General features: G+C 39.4%; 2 protein-coding genes across 6 annotated transcripts in view; one reads left to right on the forward strand and one right to left on the reverse strand.

Moving 5' to 3' along the window:
- CDC42BPB (CDC42 binding protein kinase beta) overlaps positions 1 to 9496 on the forward strand; it is an 81225-nt gene extending 71729 nt beyond the window's left edge. For all 4 annotated transcript variants that reach the window (XM_072428299.1, XM_072428301.1, XM_072428302.1 and 1 more), the window contains 4 exons: positions 585 to 702; positions 2032 to 2149; positions 3188 to 3243; positions 3996 to 9496. In XM_072428299.1, coding sequence (XP_072284400.1) covers positions 585 to 702; positions 2032 to 2149; positions 3188 to 3243; positions 3996 to 4127 — 424 coding nt within the window. In that variant the 3' untranslated portion in view covers positions 4128 to 9496. The remainder of the gene's footprint in view (positions 1 to 584; positions 703 to 2031; positions 2150 to 3187; positions 3244 to 3995) is intronic.
- Positions 1 to 14825, reverse strand: part of AMN (amnion associated transmembrane protein) — a gene marked incomplete in the record, with an annotated part of 61779 nt that overhangs the window by 19497 nt on the left and 27457 nt on the right. The window contains 6 exon segments of one of the 2 annotated variants that reach the window (XM_072428305.1): positions 11234 to 11361; positions 11796 to 11916; positions 12466 to 12637; positions 13422 to 13602; positions 14007 to 14089; positions 14750 to 14825. In XM_072428305.1, the coding sequence (XP_072284406.1) occupies positions 11269 to 11361; positions 11796 to 11916; positions 12466 to 12637; positions 13422 to 13602; positions 14007 to 14089; positions 14750 to 14825 (726 nt within the window). 2 annotated transcript variants of the gene reach the window in all.

Consider the following 14825-nt stretch of genomic DNA (forward strand, 5'->3'; position numbering starts at 1 on the left):
AGGGAGATAGAGCAGGGCTTGGGTTACTAAAGTAGATTTATGCTGTAAGCGACAATAAGTGAACCTGAACTGCACCCTCATGTACACTTTAAGATGCACACCGTTACCTTTTGAAAGGCAGCCAGTCAAACCAGTCTTTAACGTACGTATACAAATATTCAGAAAACAATCCAATAAATCCAGTGAGCTTCTTACTAACTTCAATGGTGAGTTATGCCTCTTCTCTCTAAAAAACCCTACGAGAGTTGTAAGCCCTCATGTCTCACGTTTAACCTATAAACTCCTTCCTTTTATGTTATGTAGTCCAGCAAGAACTACAGAGAACTGTGCAGAGCTGACAACACTGCATTAAATTGCAGTGCCACAGAGGTAGCTTTATCCACCTAACGTAGGAAGTTAGGAGCTCCCTGGATTTCCAGCAGGTCAAAAGGCATATGGCTGTACTGAATGTTTTTGGGATACAATATGAGAAAATGTGTTTTAGAGATATACAGCCATACATATAACCAGACATACATTTAGATGTTTATGGTAACACATTGTTGTTTCAGGACCAACAACCAACGGCTTTTTTTTTATTGCAGAGAAATGCTTAGAGATCCTGAATTAAGGTCAAAGATGATCTCAAACCCAACCAACTTCAATCACGTTGCTCATATGGGACCCGGAGATGGGATGCAAGTTCTCATGGACCTGCCTCTGGTAAAACATTTTGTTCTGTTGGATTCTGCGCCCAGTTCCACTCTTACCATTGTCTTGATGATGGCTCGTTTTCTTGTTTCCCGCAAATGTAACAGAGAGAATTTCCTCCCCTGTCATCCTCTCGCCATTCTCTTCTGATTTCACCTCCTGCAAACTTTGAGCACGTCTATCATATGAGCTCTGTCTCTGGCACCATCTTCCTTCAGAACGAACGCAACTCCCCGACTTCTTCCTCTTCCTGTCCCTCGTCCACCTCCTTACCGAGGGTAGGAGTAACCAATGGGACTGCAGCGATATGCAGTTGTCACCCCTTTTTGTTACTGCTGTAACCAACGCTAATCCCTGAGCTTGACTGCAATGCACTTATTTTACAAATTGCTGAAAGCTGCCTAACATTTTCTCAACTCACTTTTGTATCTGAGTGATAAGCCATTGCCTGCGTTATTTCTGTTAACTAGACAAGTAATAGTAAAGCTTTTTTTTTTTTTTTTTTTTAACCAGGTTATGTTTTTGTTTTAAACTATCATGATCCTTATTATGGTGAAACAGGGTATTGTAGGTATTCTTTAGGGCTCTGGAATGTTTTGGATTTTGGTAGTGGTTGAGAATCTTGCTGCAGAGTCTCTAGAGCATTACATAAGACATTGAGAGATTTGTAGACAATATTAGAAATTTAGAACATTACAAATCCAATGAGCAATATTACAAGCCTTATTATCATTATAATGGATTTCTAAAATTAGACAGAGTATTTATTATTATTAATATTATTATTAATATTTGTAGTAGTAGTATTTATTATTATCATTATGCTCATAACAATGAGTTGTTGCTGAAAGGAAACAGAGGCTTTTATTTGATGGAAAATGTGTTTAGTAGTTTCCCTGTCTATGGATTTTATGAATCCACCCAATTAGTGTTTGTGATAAGAGGATGTTGAGCAAAGTTGTTCTGGAACAATGTTGTCATTATCTTGAGTATATATTAGGCGTTTATAGCTAAAATTAACAACTGATTACACAGTAAAGTTAATTTACCTGAGCTGCTAAGGATTTGTTATTCTGTGCATTCAGTCCCAAGAGATATACAAAGACAGGCTTAGCCACTATATGAGCATAATAAATGCTTTCTACACAAAATGTGTGTGTTAGGGGCAGCATTGAATGTTCCTAGGTCACTGCAGCTTTCTATGGATGTAAAACAATGTGTATGTGTGGGTTTATCTGGTTCTAGAGCAGCATAGGTGTTATACTGATTTACATTACCTGCATATTATACGTTATTTGTCAGGGCTTTAAATGATTTTATATAACTTTTTCTCATACACAGAGTGTACTTCCGTCATCCCAGGAGGAAAGTACGCGGGACAGAACACGCCCACCTTCAACCAACCTGGCCCGACAGCAGCAGCTGAGGAGCAGATCTTACATCTCATGGCCATCGTCAGGTACCGTGTTTCATTTACTATATTTTCCAACTTCCCTTATATAAGCTTCAGACTGGGCAAGCTATGGGCCTCTAGGTACCGAGGAGGTGTGTATGTCAGAAAACCTACTACTGGGTGTACTTACATTCAACCTTCAAACAATCACGTGGTTATCTGCTCTCAGGAGTTTGTCACTGTGCACCCTGCAGCGATGAGTGCTTGAGATGTATTTTTGAGCATTTGCTGAATTCTTTAGTAAGAGGTTGTGATTTTCTTTGTACATGTTGCACACAATCACTGGTCTTCTGTCCTTCAGAACACTTTCAATTGCTTGCTGCTGTAATTGAAATGCATTCCCATTCAAGACTATCCTGAGATGCTATATAAAGCTTCTGGGGGGAAAAATGCTCCTCCACACTGACTTTCCTGCACAAAAAAAAAATGCCTTCCAACTGCTCCCATTTGTTTAAGTGATGACCAGGGCTTACACTTAGGGCAGTTCAGTACTGGTTGGAGCAATAGACTGCAGCAGGACTCCTTTACAAAAACACCAGCCTGGACATAGGAAATAAAAGGAGGTGATAAAAAAAATGGATGATGTGAAGTTTAATGTGTGAACACATTCCCCGTGAATGAGTGAATGGCTGCACCAGCATTTTTTTTTGTTTGTTTGCAAAGGGGTTTTAGCTATTGGTTTGCAACTATTGCAGCTGTTTATTAACTTTTTTTTAAAAGTGTATGTAATGGTAACATGTTGTCAAATAAACAGGGAGGTATGCTCCTTGTGGCTGGCGTTTGTTAAGGAGCCCTCTCAGCTTGTACCTGGTAGTAATGTACATTATCAATGTCAGGAAAATATTCACTCTACATTTGGTGTACCCATAGGTTAGTGAATGCCAGTCTTTATAATTTATTGGACCATGCAGCATTGTCTTTAAACCTGCAAAAATGCGTGTGTGTCAGTAAATAGGTCCATGGTATTTAAACCCTGTAGCCATGTGTCTAGGCTTTGAAAACCAGAGGTAGCTAATGTTCTGCAAAATTTAATTTTCTTTTTAGGTGGAGGCGATTCATCACGTAGTATATCAGACGCTGATCCAGATCTGGAAAGAGAGGTAAAGGACTTCTGCGTATAAGACCAAAAATATAACAATTTGCAGTCCTTAGGTGTGATGGCTGTATTTTTCAGGCATTCCCTATTTATTTTCCTCTGGTGGTCCTGTCTTGTGCTGTAGGTCACCCTAAAACAGAAAGCCGTAGGACTAATATGGGTGTAGATGCTTTTTAGTTCACCTGGGCAGGGCTCAAACCCCCCGAGGTGTTACGGATCAGCTTCCTAAACATCTGACTGGAATAGCAGATTTTTTTTCTAAATATCAAACATATGTATTACAATGCTTTCAATAATTTATTTAAAGCCCAGTTGAATTTTCAGTCTAAATATATATTCCAGGTGCATAAAAACAAAAAGCCTTGTAAAGTTTTACATTCTTTATTTAGAAAGCAGCCAAAGTGGAAAAACCTGTCCGTTGCCAGCAAACTGAGGGGAAGGACTTTTGCTCCTTGTCTAGAAGTCCATAGCATAAGTTTTGCTGATTGCAAAGAGTCAGACCTCTTCAGTGACCACTGGTTCCATGTAGAGAACAAGCACCCCGTTTCATAGCATGCTGGCAGGAAAAAGGCTTTAGAACGATATTTTAGAAAGAAAAAAATCTGCACACACCTTTTGTGTTGATGCCCCTAGGGTGTGTTTAGCTGATTAAAAGTTTATTTAGGCTTTTGCAGGCCACAAAGGAGCAAATAAGAGACGTTAATAAGTTGGCATTTACACACATTTTAATGACGGTTTCCATCTTTTACCCCACAGCCGGATTCAGACTCCACAAAGCATTCCACTCCATCCAACAGCTCCAACCCAAGTGGCCCTCCAAGCCCTAATTCTCCACATAGGAACCAGCTGACGCTAGACGGCCTGGACCAGTCAGCCTGTGATGCATAGCGCGTGCTGTTTCCCTGCGCACCAAGACGTGAGCTAGTACACCGTTTCCACACGATAGTGCCAAGACGTGTTGCACAAAGTCTAAAAAAAACCCCATTATTGTAGATATCTTTAACGTTAAAAAGAAAAAAAAAATGGGTTTAATATATGTGATCAAGCTTTTATATGCAAAATTAGTTCACTGTTTCTAATTAGCCGTTTCGCTCTTTTATGTCACACTACAAGAGACATCGTAATAGGATGTAATGTTTTTGTTTTTACAATTTCACCCTTTTGTGGCCTTTTGCCAGCTCACGGCTATGGCGCTGTCCCACAACTTTAAGCGGGAACTTTAGCGTCCTAGCCGGAGGTGGCTAAAGGCATCCATTTTGTATGATGCTGCTAGTTTCTGGGACAAAAGAATAAAACAGGAAATACATGAAGCTGCTACCAGGATTATTAATACATGGTATCGGCAATGAAAAGTTTCATTAGGATAAAAGGAAATGTTTTTAAACTCGAGACTTAGCTAGGAAATGTTTTTTTTATATAGGAATGTATAGCTGAACTAGCTTTGATGTACAACAAACAGTGTTATACGGGTCGATTATAACACAATCTGGGCTCCACAAGACTGGTTTTGCTTTCACCTGGCCACCTCCATGCAAAGCTGATCGACTAGGCACAAATTAACTGGCTTTTTATATCTCTGAGGATACATGATGACTTTTACCGTCTCATTCTCAGTTCTTTCACTGAGATGTTGGGGTGCAGGACACCAAGCTTAAATGTCTGTTGCCCAGTAGGATCTCTGGAAAATTATGCTTGTTTGGAGTGGAAAGATGAGAACACCAAGCTGTAGAGTTTGGTCCAAACATTATCTTTTATCTGTAAGAAAACAAGGGTCTTATCTAGAGTTGTCAGCCAACAACATGTTTCTTGGGCTGTGCACAAATCTCGGGGTTTGGTATTTATTGTGCAGCCTGGACTTGTTGTTTACTCCTGAGTTGTAATTTCTTTTGAACAATTATTTCATGTTGTAAAAATAAAAATATATTTTTTCTTCACCACTGAGTAACAGGAAATCCTATACCTTTCTGTTTTATTGCCGTCTTAGTTTTCCTTTTTTTTTTTTTCTTCCTAGGAAGATGTGCATTCCTTCATCAGCTCTGCTGTGCTAATTTGTTTTTACCAGCACTGTTTTTGTTCTCCTTTTGAAATCCAAGATTTTTTTCCCTAGCAATGACTGGCTCCAGTCCAAGAAGCTCCCTCATATGTTCAGTTGGTTGTAGAGTCTTCTTCTCAGCTTGTCATTCCATCTTTGATGTTCTGGTTGGACCATTGTCAGCTTTTTGATCATAGATTGGGATCCCCCTTCCTCTTGGCAGTCTTCTGCCTTCCGTGTCTTCTGCGTTTGGTGTTATCCACCTTCCATCTTTTAGGTGGTTCCAGGGTTGTTTTGCTTCTTCTGAGACCCAGGATATGCAGTACAATATGAAACATGCTGGTAGTAGGTGGGGTTATCCTAGGCAGACCTTCAGTTTTTTTGTTTGACAAAGTCTAATGCTTTTGTAGGTGGTAGTATAACCAAAAGGTATAGGACATCCTTTGAATCCCTCTCTAAAAAAAATGTTGCAATACGTTTTACAAAAATCCTATTATTTGGACCAATCTCTATTGCTTGGTAATTTCATGCTATATGAGCTATAGGCAACTTAGCCAGCGATAGCAACTATCCTGTTGCTAGTAATTGCACAAAAACATTCTTGCAGCTCAACCCATTTAATATATTTAGATTTTTGTTTATGAAGCATTCTGGGGACAGGGTGATACCATCATTGGCCATTCATGGGGACCATTTTACTTGATCTAGAATTATTTAAGGGGTAACTATCATAGTCTCCAGGATCCTTCAGAGATCTATAAAGCCAACAATGTGTTTCAGGTCATTACCAACACAAAACCAGTATATCAGTAATATATGGTGTTAGCTTTTATTTAGGACTAAAAGCATGGTCTGGCATTATGGGAAGCTGCAACCATGTATCAGTATTTTTTAAATATAAATTATGTTCACTTTAATAGCGCAATCATGCCAATGGGTGCGTTTTTGCTTAGAGTAAATATGTCATTTCTGGCAAATTCAATAGTGGTGACCGGGGCAGGGAAGTAATATGTGAGTAGATTTTACCTGTCTTATGTTGGACACACAGAAGCCTTTGACGTGTCCATCATGTTCCCTAAAAATGGCCTAAGAATGTTGCCATGATAATCTATTAACATTGTGTATATGGCAGACAGAGTATTCCATGCATGAGCGGTTCTTTATAGTACAGAATAGAGATTATATTTTCCAGTGGATATATCAAAGGCTTTGATGTGTACAAAAAACTATGATGGGTTTTTTCCTATTTACAAAGTCCGTTATTTTACTGCCTTACCTTTCAGGATTTAAATGACCAGAACAGTGGACGCACTTTAAGCGCAATGAAATGACTTGTCAGTAATTTAGCTCATTCTTGTTCTGCGTATTAAAGTATGTCATGAGCAGAGGGAAGGGGCAGCCATTTTGTTCTAGACCTGCTCCGTGTGGGTACATGGACAAGTTGGTAACGTCCAACTACCTATTGCAGAGTAATACTTTGTGTTCAGCCAAAACCTCCAACACAACAGCTTGTTGGCGGCCCAGTAAAGTGTTAAAGGATTTCAGCTCTGCCTAAAGAAATAGGAGCATCTGATATATGTAGAGAATGAACAACTAAAAAGTAAAAGTTATATTTAAAAAAAAAAATCATGATAAATGTTCTAGATCAGATGTCTCTAACCTTTGGCAACACACAAAGCTGTCTTTAAATTTCAGCAACTTGTAAGTAAAATTGCTGAATCAAAGGTGCTTCAAAACAAAAGGTGAACAAAGTCTTACAGTTCATTTATTGAGAAGCAGCCATAGCCAGTGTTCAATACTCCACCCCCTGCCAAAAACTGAAGGAGCCTTTGTAAAAGCAATGGTAACTCTGCAATGGTTCAACACTGACCCAGAGTCAGACCTAAAGCTCTGCAGTGGTCAAATGTCATGTTCCCTAATGTTCTTGCTCCATCTAGGTATAGTTTTGTGACTGCCCCTGGCTCTGGTTTATTGTGAGCAAAGATGTATAGACTTTGTGGCTGCTGTGTCTTCATCACACAGAAAACAAATTCATATATGCAGGGTCGAGTTTGTATCGTCTACGTGAGACAAATCAAATGAGCGATTTATTCTCCCTAGAACTCTATTTAGTATACTGATCACTATATTTTGCAACTTCTGTTGTCTGAAGGCACTTTGGTAAAATCTTAAGTGACACCCTCCTCGTGGTATACTAGCTATTGGTCAGGGATTTCTGATCTAGTGTTAGTCTAATTTATTACCTGGCCCACACTCCTTGCTTAGTGCATCACAGGCAACCCCCAATTGGACATGAATCCTCCCTATTGATCTTTATATTAAATTATTGTACATTTTATAAACACGGGGGGACCTTTCTTTAAATCGTCTTTGCCTGTAACAAATTTTAAACACTAATTTTGTTTTACAGATGTCTATGCTGCAATCGAATCACTGACAAATGTTTGTCAGATACTAATGAATTGTGAGCTTATCTGTCCTCCTCTACACTACGGTCCTTTGTTAACACTCAGAAACCCCTAGCAGCCAATCAGAATTTAGCAGCTTGGCATAGCCGGTGCAGTAAAGGTTGGTTTCTGACTAGCTGCTGTGGCTTGCCACATTTTACCATATTAAGGTATGATTTTTCATGCCATTTTTTTTTCTATTGTTGGTCACAATGTTTAGTTTTAGCACTACATGCCTTTCTTTCAAGACGTCACCCATTTATTGTAAAGGTCCCACGTATGGCAGAATATGAAAGCCTAACGATTGTCTAGTTCTTTTATACAGAGTTTCCTTTTAAATGGAAATCAACTGGTCGTTTGCATTCTTCTTAAATACACTAGCGGTGCCCCCTTCCTTCTTTGTACATATACGGTCACAGGGCAGTTACAGATTTGACTTGTCACTGCAGATCAAATCTGTCATTGCAGACTACATGGAAGGGTTCCGCAGGCAAAAAAGAAAAATCCCCCGTAGTTTTAGCCAAAGCAACTTTTTAATTTTTTTCCTCACTGCCAGAGTAAGTCAAAGAATTAAAAGTACCTTGGCAATTGTTTTCCTCTAGGGCAAAGGGTTAAACACATGTATAGATATGCGCTGCTTTTTTCTGTGTTTTTTTTTTTAATGCCATCTCTGCCCCCTTTTTGCCGAAAGTCTTTGAAGCCAGAGGTGTACCAGCCTCAATAGGTGGTAAACCAAATCTACGCTTGCATGAGGAACGCAAACTATAGCCGTCTGATCTTGTCAAAATAGGATTCACAACACATGTATATTTTGCTTCGGTCCGTGCCACGCTCGCTGGCTCTGCTTTGTATATTTAATCTCCATGCTTTCCATGTATGATACATTTTATAATCCACCAACCTTGACCTTGTTTTCCATTGCAGGCTATATATCCCCTCCTGAAATTGAAATGCAGTCTTGGAAGGGCTCCAGTAGGCTGAATCATCCCCATCGCAGCGTTAGGAAGATTCCCCCTTGGGCGTTTTATTGCCCTTCCGTCAAGGTCAGATTGAAGGTGTCATGTCTGTCAGCTGGGTTTATTCTCCTTTATTGGAGAATCCTTTGGCCGACGCCATCTTTTGACTCTTAATGGAAGTGGCGGTTAAGGAGAACAAAGATGATCATCGTCCATTGCAGTCTTGGGGAAAGACATGACCAGAATGTGATTCAGCTTACTAGCAGCCACACAAAACTGAGTGCAATTCTGGGACGTGATGACCATTAGGAGCTTGTAATTATTTTTTACTTTTCCTTGCGGCTGTCATATCCATGTTGTCACCGTCACACTAGCGTGCCTTTTGTGCCAATCTCCTGACAGTTGGATTGTCATTTAATTTAATGTTCTGTTTTTATTGGGCTAATGATGTAAACCTGATTAGTAACTTGTATTTTTTTTTTCTGAGACACTGTATAGGACTTGCACTTATTTTTTAGTTTTTAAAACAAGAAGAGATCTCCGATGACTCCTGTTGTGTGATAGTCGTGCTTTGGACTGAGTGAGAAGGCTCCTGCGATGGGCCCCAAACTACTGTTTTGGGGAAGGGGGAGGTCTGGAATTCTGTGTTTTTTTTCTTCTTGTTTTTATGTAAGTTGTCTTTGTAATTATAAATTGTAAGAACTTTTTTTTTTTTTTTTAAACTATGTGACCTGTTAATAAATCAGCGTTTGGGCAGTTCTGAAAAATTCACAATGGTCTGTCTTGACATATTAAAACATTTTACGTGGAGGCACAAGTGTCCTTTTGAATTTGGCATTATTTATCCTACAACATGCATTGTGAATATTTGTGTCTGCCAATCATCGGCATCTGATTGGTATGTTCTTTTCTGAATTGTCTGCTCTTTTCCCCACCTTAAAATTGGTAAATTGCTATTGGGGGGGGTGCTGGTCACAGAACACAAGGAATGTACAGGTGAGCATTTACTATCCTAATGGCTTGTTATTTTTTTTGGTGGCCATTGTAGATGCAGCACTGTATACTGGGTAAGTTCTAATGATCAAAATGCTGTAAAGGAAACCTGTACCTTTGTTACAAGTTGTCCTAATAGTTACACACCCGCTCTGATACCTTTAGAGCCAGTGGTCTTTACTGTTTGGCATCATAAAACTTTGCTTCTGGAATGGACCTTGCTGGGTCCTGCAGCCTCATTCATTTAGATAGGAATTAGGACTACATTAGGGAATAGAACTGTAGCCTCTAAATAACTGATTGGTCAAGGACATTCTTAGAAGCAAAGGCTGTATGGTACCTGAGAACGGAGTGATGAGTTAGTGGATCAGAGCTTACATATTCTATTTGGGGGCTCAGCAAGTCTACATTCTACCAACTGAAATTTCACATGGTGCAGAGAGACCCTGTTGCTAAAACAGACAACTCAACTTAAAAAAAAACTTAAGACCCTCGTCTCTCCTGCTGCCTGTGCCACAGATCACTTTTGCAGTGAAGTCTCTCCATGGAGAGTCCGCAGAAACCAACATATTTTTGATCTCCACAAACCCCTTCTTCATGATGCAAACATAACCTAGGGCAGGGGTGCCCAACAGGTGGATTGCGATCTCTACCCGGTGGATCGCATAACCCTGCCTTTCAAAATATTAATTGTGTGTGTGGTGGAGTTTAAGTCCAAGTTTTTTTATTTTTGGTAGATCATTTTGACTTGGTCATTTTAAAAGTAGCTATCCAACCAAAAAAGTGTGGGCACTCCTGACCTAGGGGTTAGGAGGAGGAAGCACAGATTGCAACTGGGGAGTTGTAGACATGTTGGCTTTTGAGGAGTCTTATTGGGAGAGTAGTGCAGCTAGCAAGAGAGAATCTTTTCATGCACTGCATTTTTTTTGTATAGGTCACTTTAGCAACTCATACAAAAAAGGGGTTTTCAAGGCAACAAGATTGACAGCAGATGACCAAAAAATGACATGTGGCAGGAGAATCACAATTACCTATTAGAGCAGCCTTTTAATACCTTTAAACCCTTGTAAATAACTTTCAGGTCTTAGAAAACTCTGTATAACTAAACTACAGCTCACAGTACATTAGCATGATGGAAGAATTTCACCTTTACAGATATAGCCATCTGTGTCACTTAAACTGACCTGGGGAGGCACAAACTGCTCATTGTTCAAAGAAAGAACTCCAGCAACCTCTTTGGAAATACTCTACTGGAGTGTTTAACTAATTGCTTGTGAAAGCATGTCATCACCTTACTCACTGTCCTCCATAGAAGTCAAAAATGGGCATTTTGGAGTAGTCAGCTAGCTGCCCGCTGAACTTGGCTATATGATGGGCTTCTTAAGTACTTCAGAACACAAAGCAACCGACAACACTTTACTACAAGCAAATTCTCCATTTAATTAACATAAGCACATCCATCTTGGGAGAGGGGTTATTGCATTACCAGTAATGTGATTGGATAGCTAACAAGATATGTTGACAACATCCTAGGTGTCCCCTGACATACCTCCTTAAGCAATTTACCTCGTGGTCACTTTTTCTTAGAGTTAATCATTTCTTTACACGTCGTTGCTATCAAATAACGGATTGAAGAAATGGACTTCACTTGAAGAGGAAGTTCCCTTGGATTCAGTTTTTGGTCCTGGTTTAGCCTACAAGAAAGGACAGCAAAGTTTAAACAACAAAAAAAGAAGACAAGCCTCACAAAGAAGATTCCATAATTTTACAGCATTAACAGGAGTGGAGGATAAGCCCTTCAATGGGAACACATGTTCTAATGACAACCATCAAAGTGGTGATTTCCCCTCAGTTCCTGTTTTGTCTCCAGAACAGGGAATAACCATAAAGAAGACACAAATACAAACAGATGTTCAATTATTACAAAACTACTATAAGTAATATTTTAAAGATATCTACTAAGAAATAATACAAAGCCACAGTGCCGTGGAGTCTGTATGCAATGGTGTACATAATGCCCACAATAACGTTGCTTTGCATGTCTGCAGTTTTCAGTGATTTGCAATCTTTTCTTTGGGTTACAATGGTGCAAGCACAAAGGAGCAATAACCTATAGTGATCATCTCACCTCCTCATTTTTAGGCGTGGTCTCATAAATTGGGTTACAAAACCCCTCGCTCTGCACTGATGCCGTCTCCTCCAATCGAGATGCGTTTTGCATAGACCAAAATACTTGCAAACCGGAGCACCTAAAAAGGAAATAAAAAAACATTCTTTCCTAATGCATTATCATACAAAAAAGGTCCTAAACTTCGACAGGCAACATAGGACGGCGACAGAATTACCAATGCAATGTTATCGTTATAGCTGAATTTAAGGAAGATAGAAAAGATAGCCATGATGCAGCTCTGTAATCAATAATACTTTATTAAATGTATTGTTTCAATGCAAGCTGCACAAAATGTGCCCTGATGTCTTTTGCTGCCCTGTATTTTCAGGAGTGTGAGAGAGAAAGAAGCAAGACAAGTAGGCATTCAGTTCACTTGCTTAAAGAAGCCATAGAGCAGTCTTTTCTGCATTTGTAACATGAATTATGGAAGCCTTTCCATGCTTAAATTAAGGATAAAAGGAAACTAATGCTAAATGTGACCCCATTGCCAGCCCTTTCCTGCTGCTGAGGTTTCCTTGTATCACCAGTACAACACCTTTATATTATAATGACCCCTAAAGAGTTCATAAATACTAAGCAAAGCACTCTGAATATAAATGACCCTTCCTCGATGTGTCCCTTTCTTTACCTGAAGGCGTCCTTTCTGTAGAGGAAGAAGCCGAGGCCAAGCAGCATTAAACCCAGGACTATACCCATGATTATTCCGGCCATGGTACCAGCAGACAGCGATCCTTTCTGGGTGCTGGAAGAGGTGCCAGTGGAAAAGTCGATTTCTGCTTTTGTAATGCCAAACATTCGGCCTGTATCAAGAAACAAACTTTTACATTGTGAAATTCAAACATTTAAAGTATTAATACAGCATACAATATCTGAATTTACTATACATCCTTGGATGATGCCTTTGTTTGCTTTTCAGTTTAGGAAGGAGCCATCTTTGTTCAGGCATCATCCATGGTCAGTAGTGTTTCATTCTGGACTGAGATACCAGCTCAGAGAAGACATAATTGTGTATATCCCAATGCCTGAGAATTTTCATAAATATCTGATATGGATCAAATCCTGCTGCAAGCCTCTCACCTTTTGAATTGGGAAGAGCGGAGCAATGACATCAATTCAGCCTAAATGTTTGGCTATCAATGGTATTTTCTTTATGTGCTGTTCCCTTTAATCACTGAAGGAAATAGGGCACAGAGATCTGTCTTCAGCTGACCTTTAACAGGGTTGTCCACATCCAGTCCTGGAGGGCCATATATAGGCTAACTAATAAAGCTTCAGGGCCCTCAATGACTAAGGTTGGACAGATCTAAAGGGGTATATCAAAAGTTTGCCTTGATCAGTATCACAGATATACTGGAAATAATCAAAGTTCCTCCTTACTGTCCTGAAAAAAGAAGGGATGGGACCCTATCCTAACCCCTCCCCAATAAAACATAAAATGTTTTCAGACACCCAACATTTTCTCCATAGGCTGCAGAAAGCTTCATTCCATGATCCATGGAAGGTATAGGGTGTGATGTACCATAAAAAATGTGTGTTATATTGGACAGAGTCCTGCTCTAAGACAACTTATCTTTTATCATTTACCATGCTTTTGAATATCATCCATGATGTCATGTCCCAACTGTATAGCGTTTGTTCCATCGCTCGCCCCATTCTTCTCATCAACGCAAACAACCTGAATCTTCGAGCCCAGAGACCTTTCGTCCATTGCTGATGCTAAAGGCTGTACTTTAGAAATGGCCAATTTCACCTCCGAATATTTAGCCTGTGGATAAAACATTGGAAGCTCCATTAGCTATTGTTTTTATACAAAGCAAGGAGATTGGGAAACTCTCTAAGGGTTTATTATTTATGAAAGGTGCAAACACAGCAGCACAGGAAGCTGAATATAAAGAACCAGATTTTTAGGTAAAGCAAACATAAGAATCTGCTTCAAAGTTTCTTTAACTCCCTGCAATATACATGAATCATCTAGCATTGAGAGAGTTTTGTTTTCCCCAAAACCACTTTAATAGGCTTTCCTCATTGGATACATTTTAATTTTGGCATAAATTACAGAGCACCAAGTCCTGCTGCTTTGCCCTGTTTATGGTGACAAAGAACATATTACTTTTTGCACTTAGCACAATAATAGAGCAAATAAATAATTCACAGAAAAGGACACAGTACCAGGTTGAGGAAGGTGTGAATTAGACGGCTGCGGTACTTCTCCAAGTCAAATTCTGATGTATATTGCAGTGATATGATGGCACCTGGACCGAGAGAATGAAGAATTTACATTTAATGAAGCACACTTTATTATACAGTATTTATATAGCGCCATAATATTACACAGCGCTGTACAAAGTCCATAGTCATGTCACTAACTGTCCCTCAAAGAAGCTCACAATCTAATGTCCCTACCATAGTCATATGTCATTAATGTAGTCTAAGGTCAATTTTGGGGGGGAACCAATTAACCTAACTGCATGTTTTTGGGTTGTGGGAGGAAACCAGGGTATCCAGAGTAAATCCACACAAACACGAAGAGAACCTGCAAACTCCATGCAGACTTACATATTCCTTTCCATAAAAGTGCAGACTAAGCAGCACTTTTTCAATGCAAATCCATAATCACACCTATTATACTTCTTATCACAATTATCATATGTGAATGGTACATCAAAGATTTGTAGTTGATTGCAAAGGATAAATTTATATGTCGTTCATAATATCAATTGTATATAATATAAAGAGGCATAGATTGCATCCAACATTAGCCTTGGCAAAAATATACTGACTGCTCCAAAGCCTTCAGAGATTTATCATAATATACAGGATTTCTGTTTTCCTGTCCCTTCTACAATTGCAAACCCTCCTGATTACAAATTTTTGGGTTTAGTTCTACTTTAAGCAGATGTTTGCCCACCTACCGCAAATACTGCAACAATGTCCCACTGGCTTGAGAGGATTGGCACAGGTTACTTCGGGACATTTGTTTCCCGAGTG

The sequence above is a fragment of the Pyxicephalus adspersus genome, chromosome 12 (assembly GCF_032062135.1).
Source record: "Pyxicephalus adspersus chromosome 12, UCB_Pads_2.0, whole genome shotgun sequence".
NCBI lineage: Eukaryota > Metazoa > Chordata > Amphibia > Anura > Pyxicephalidae > Pyxicephalus > Pyxicephalus adspersus.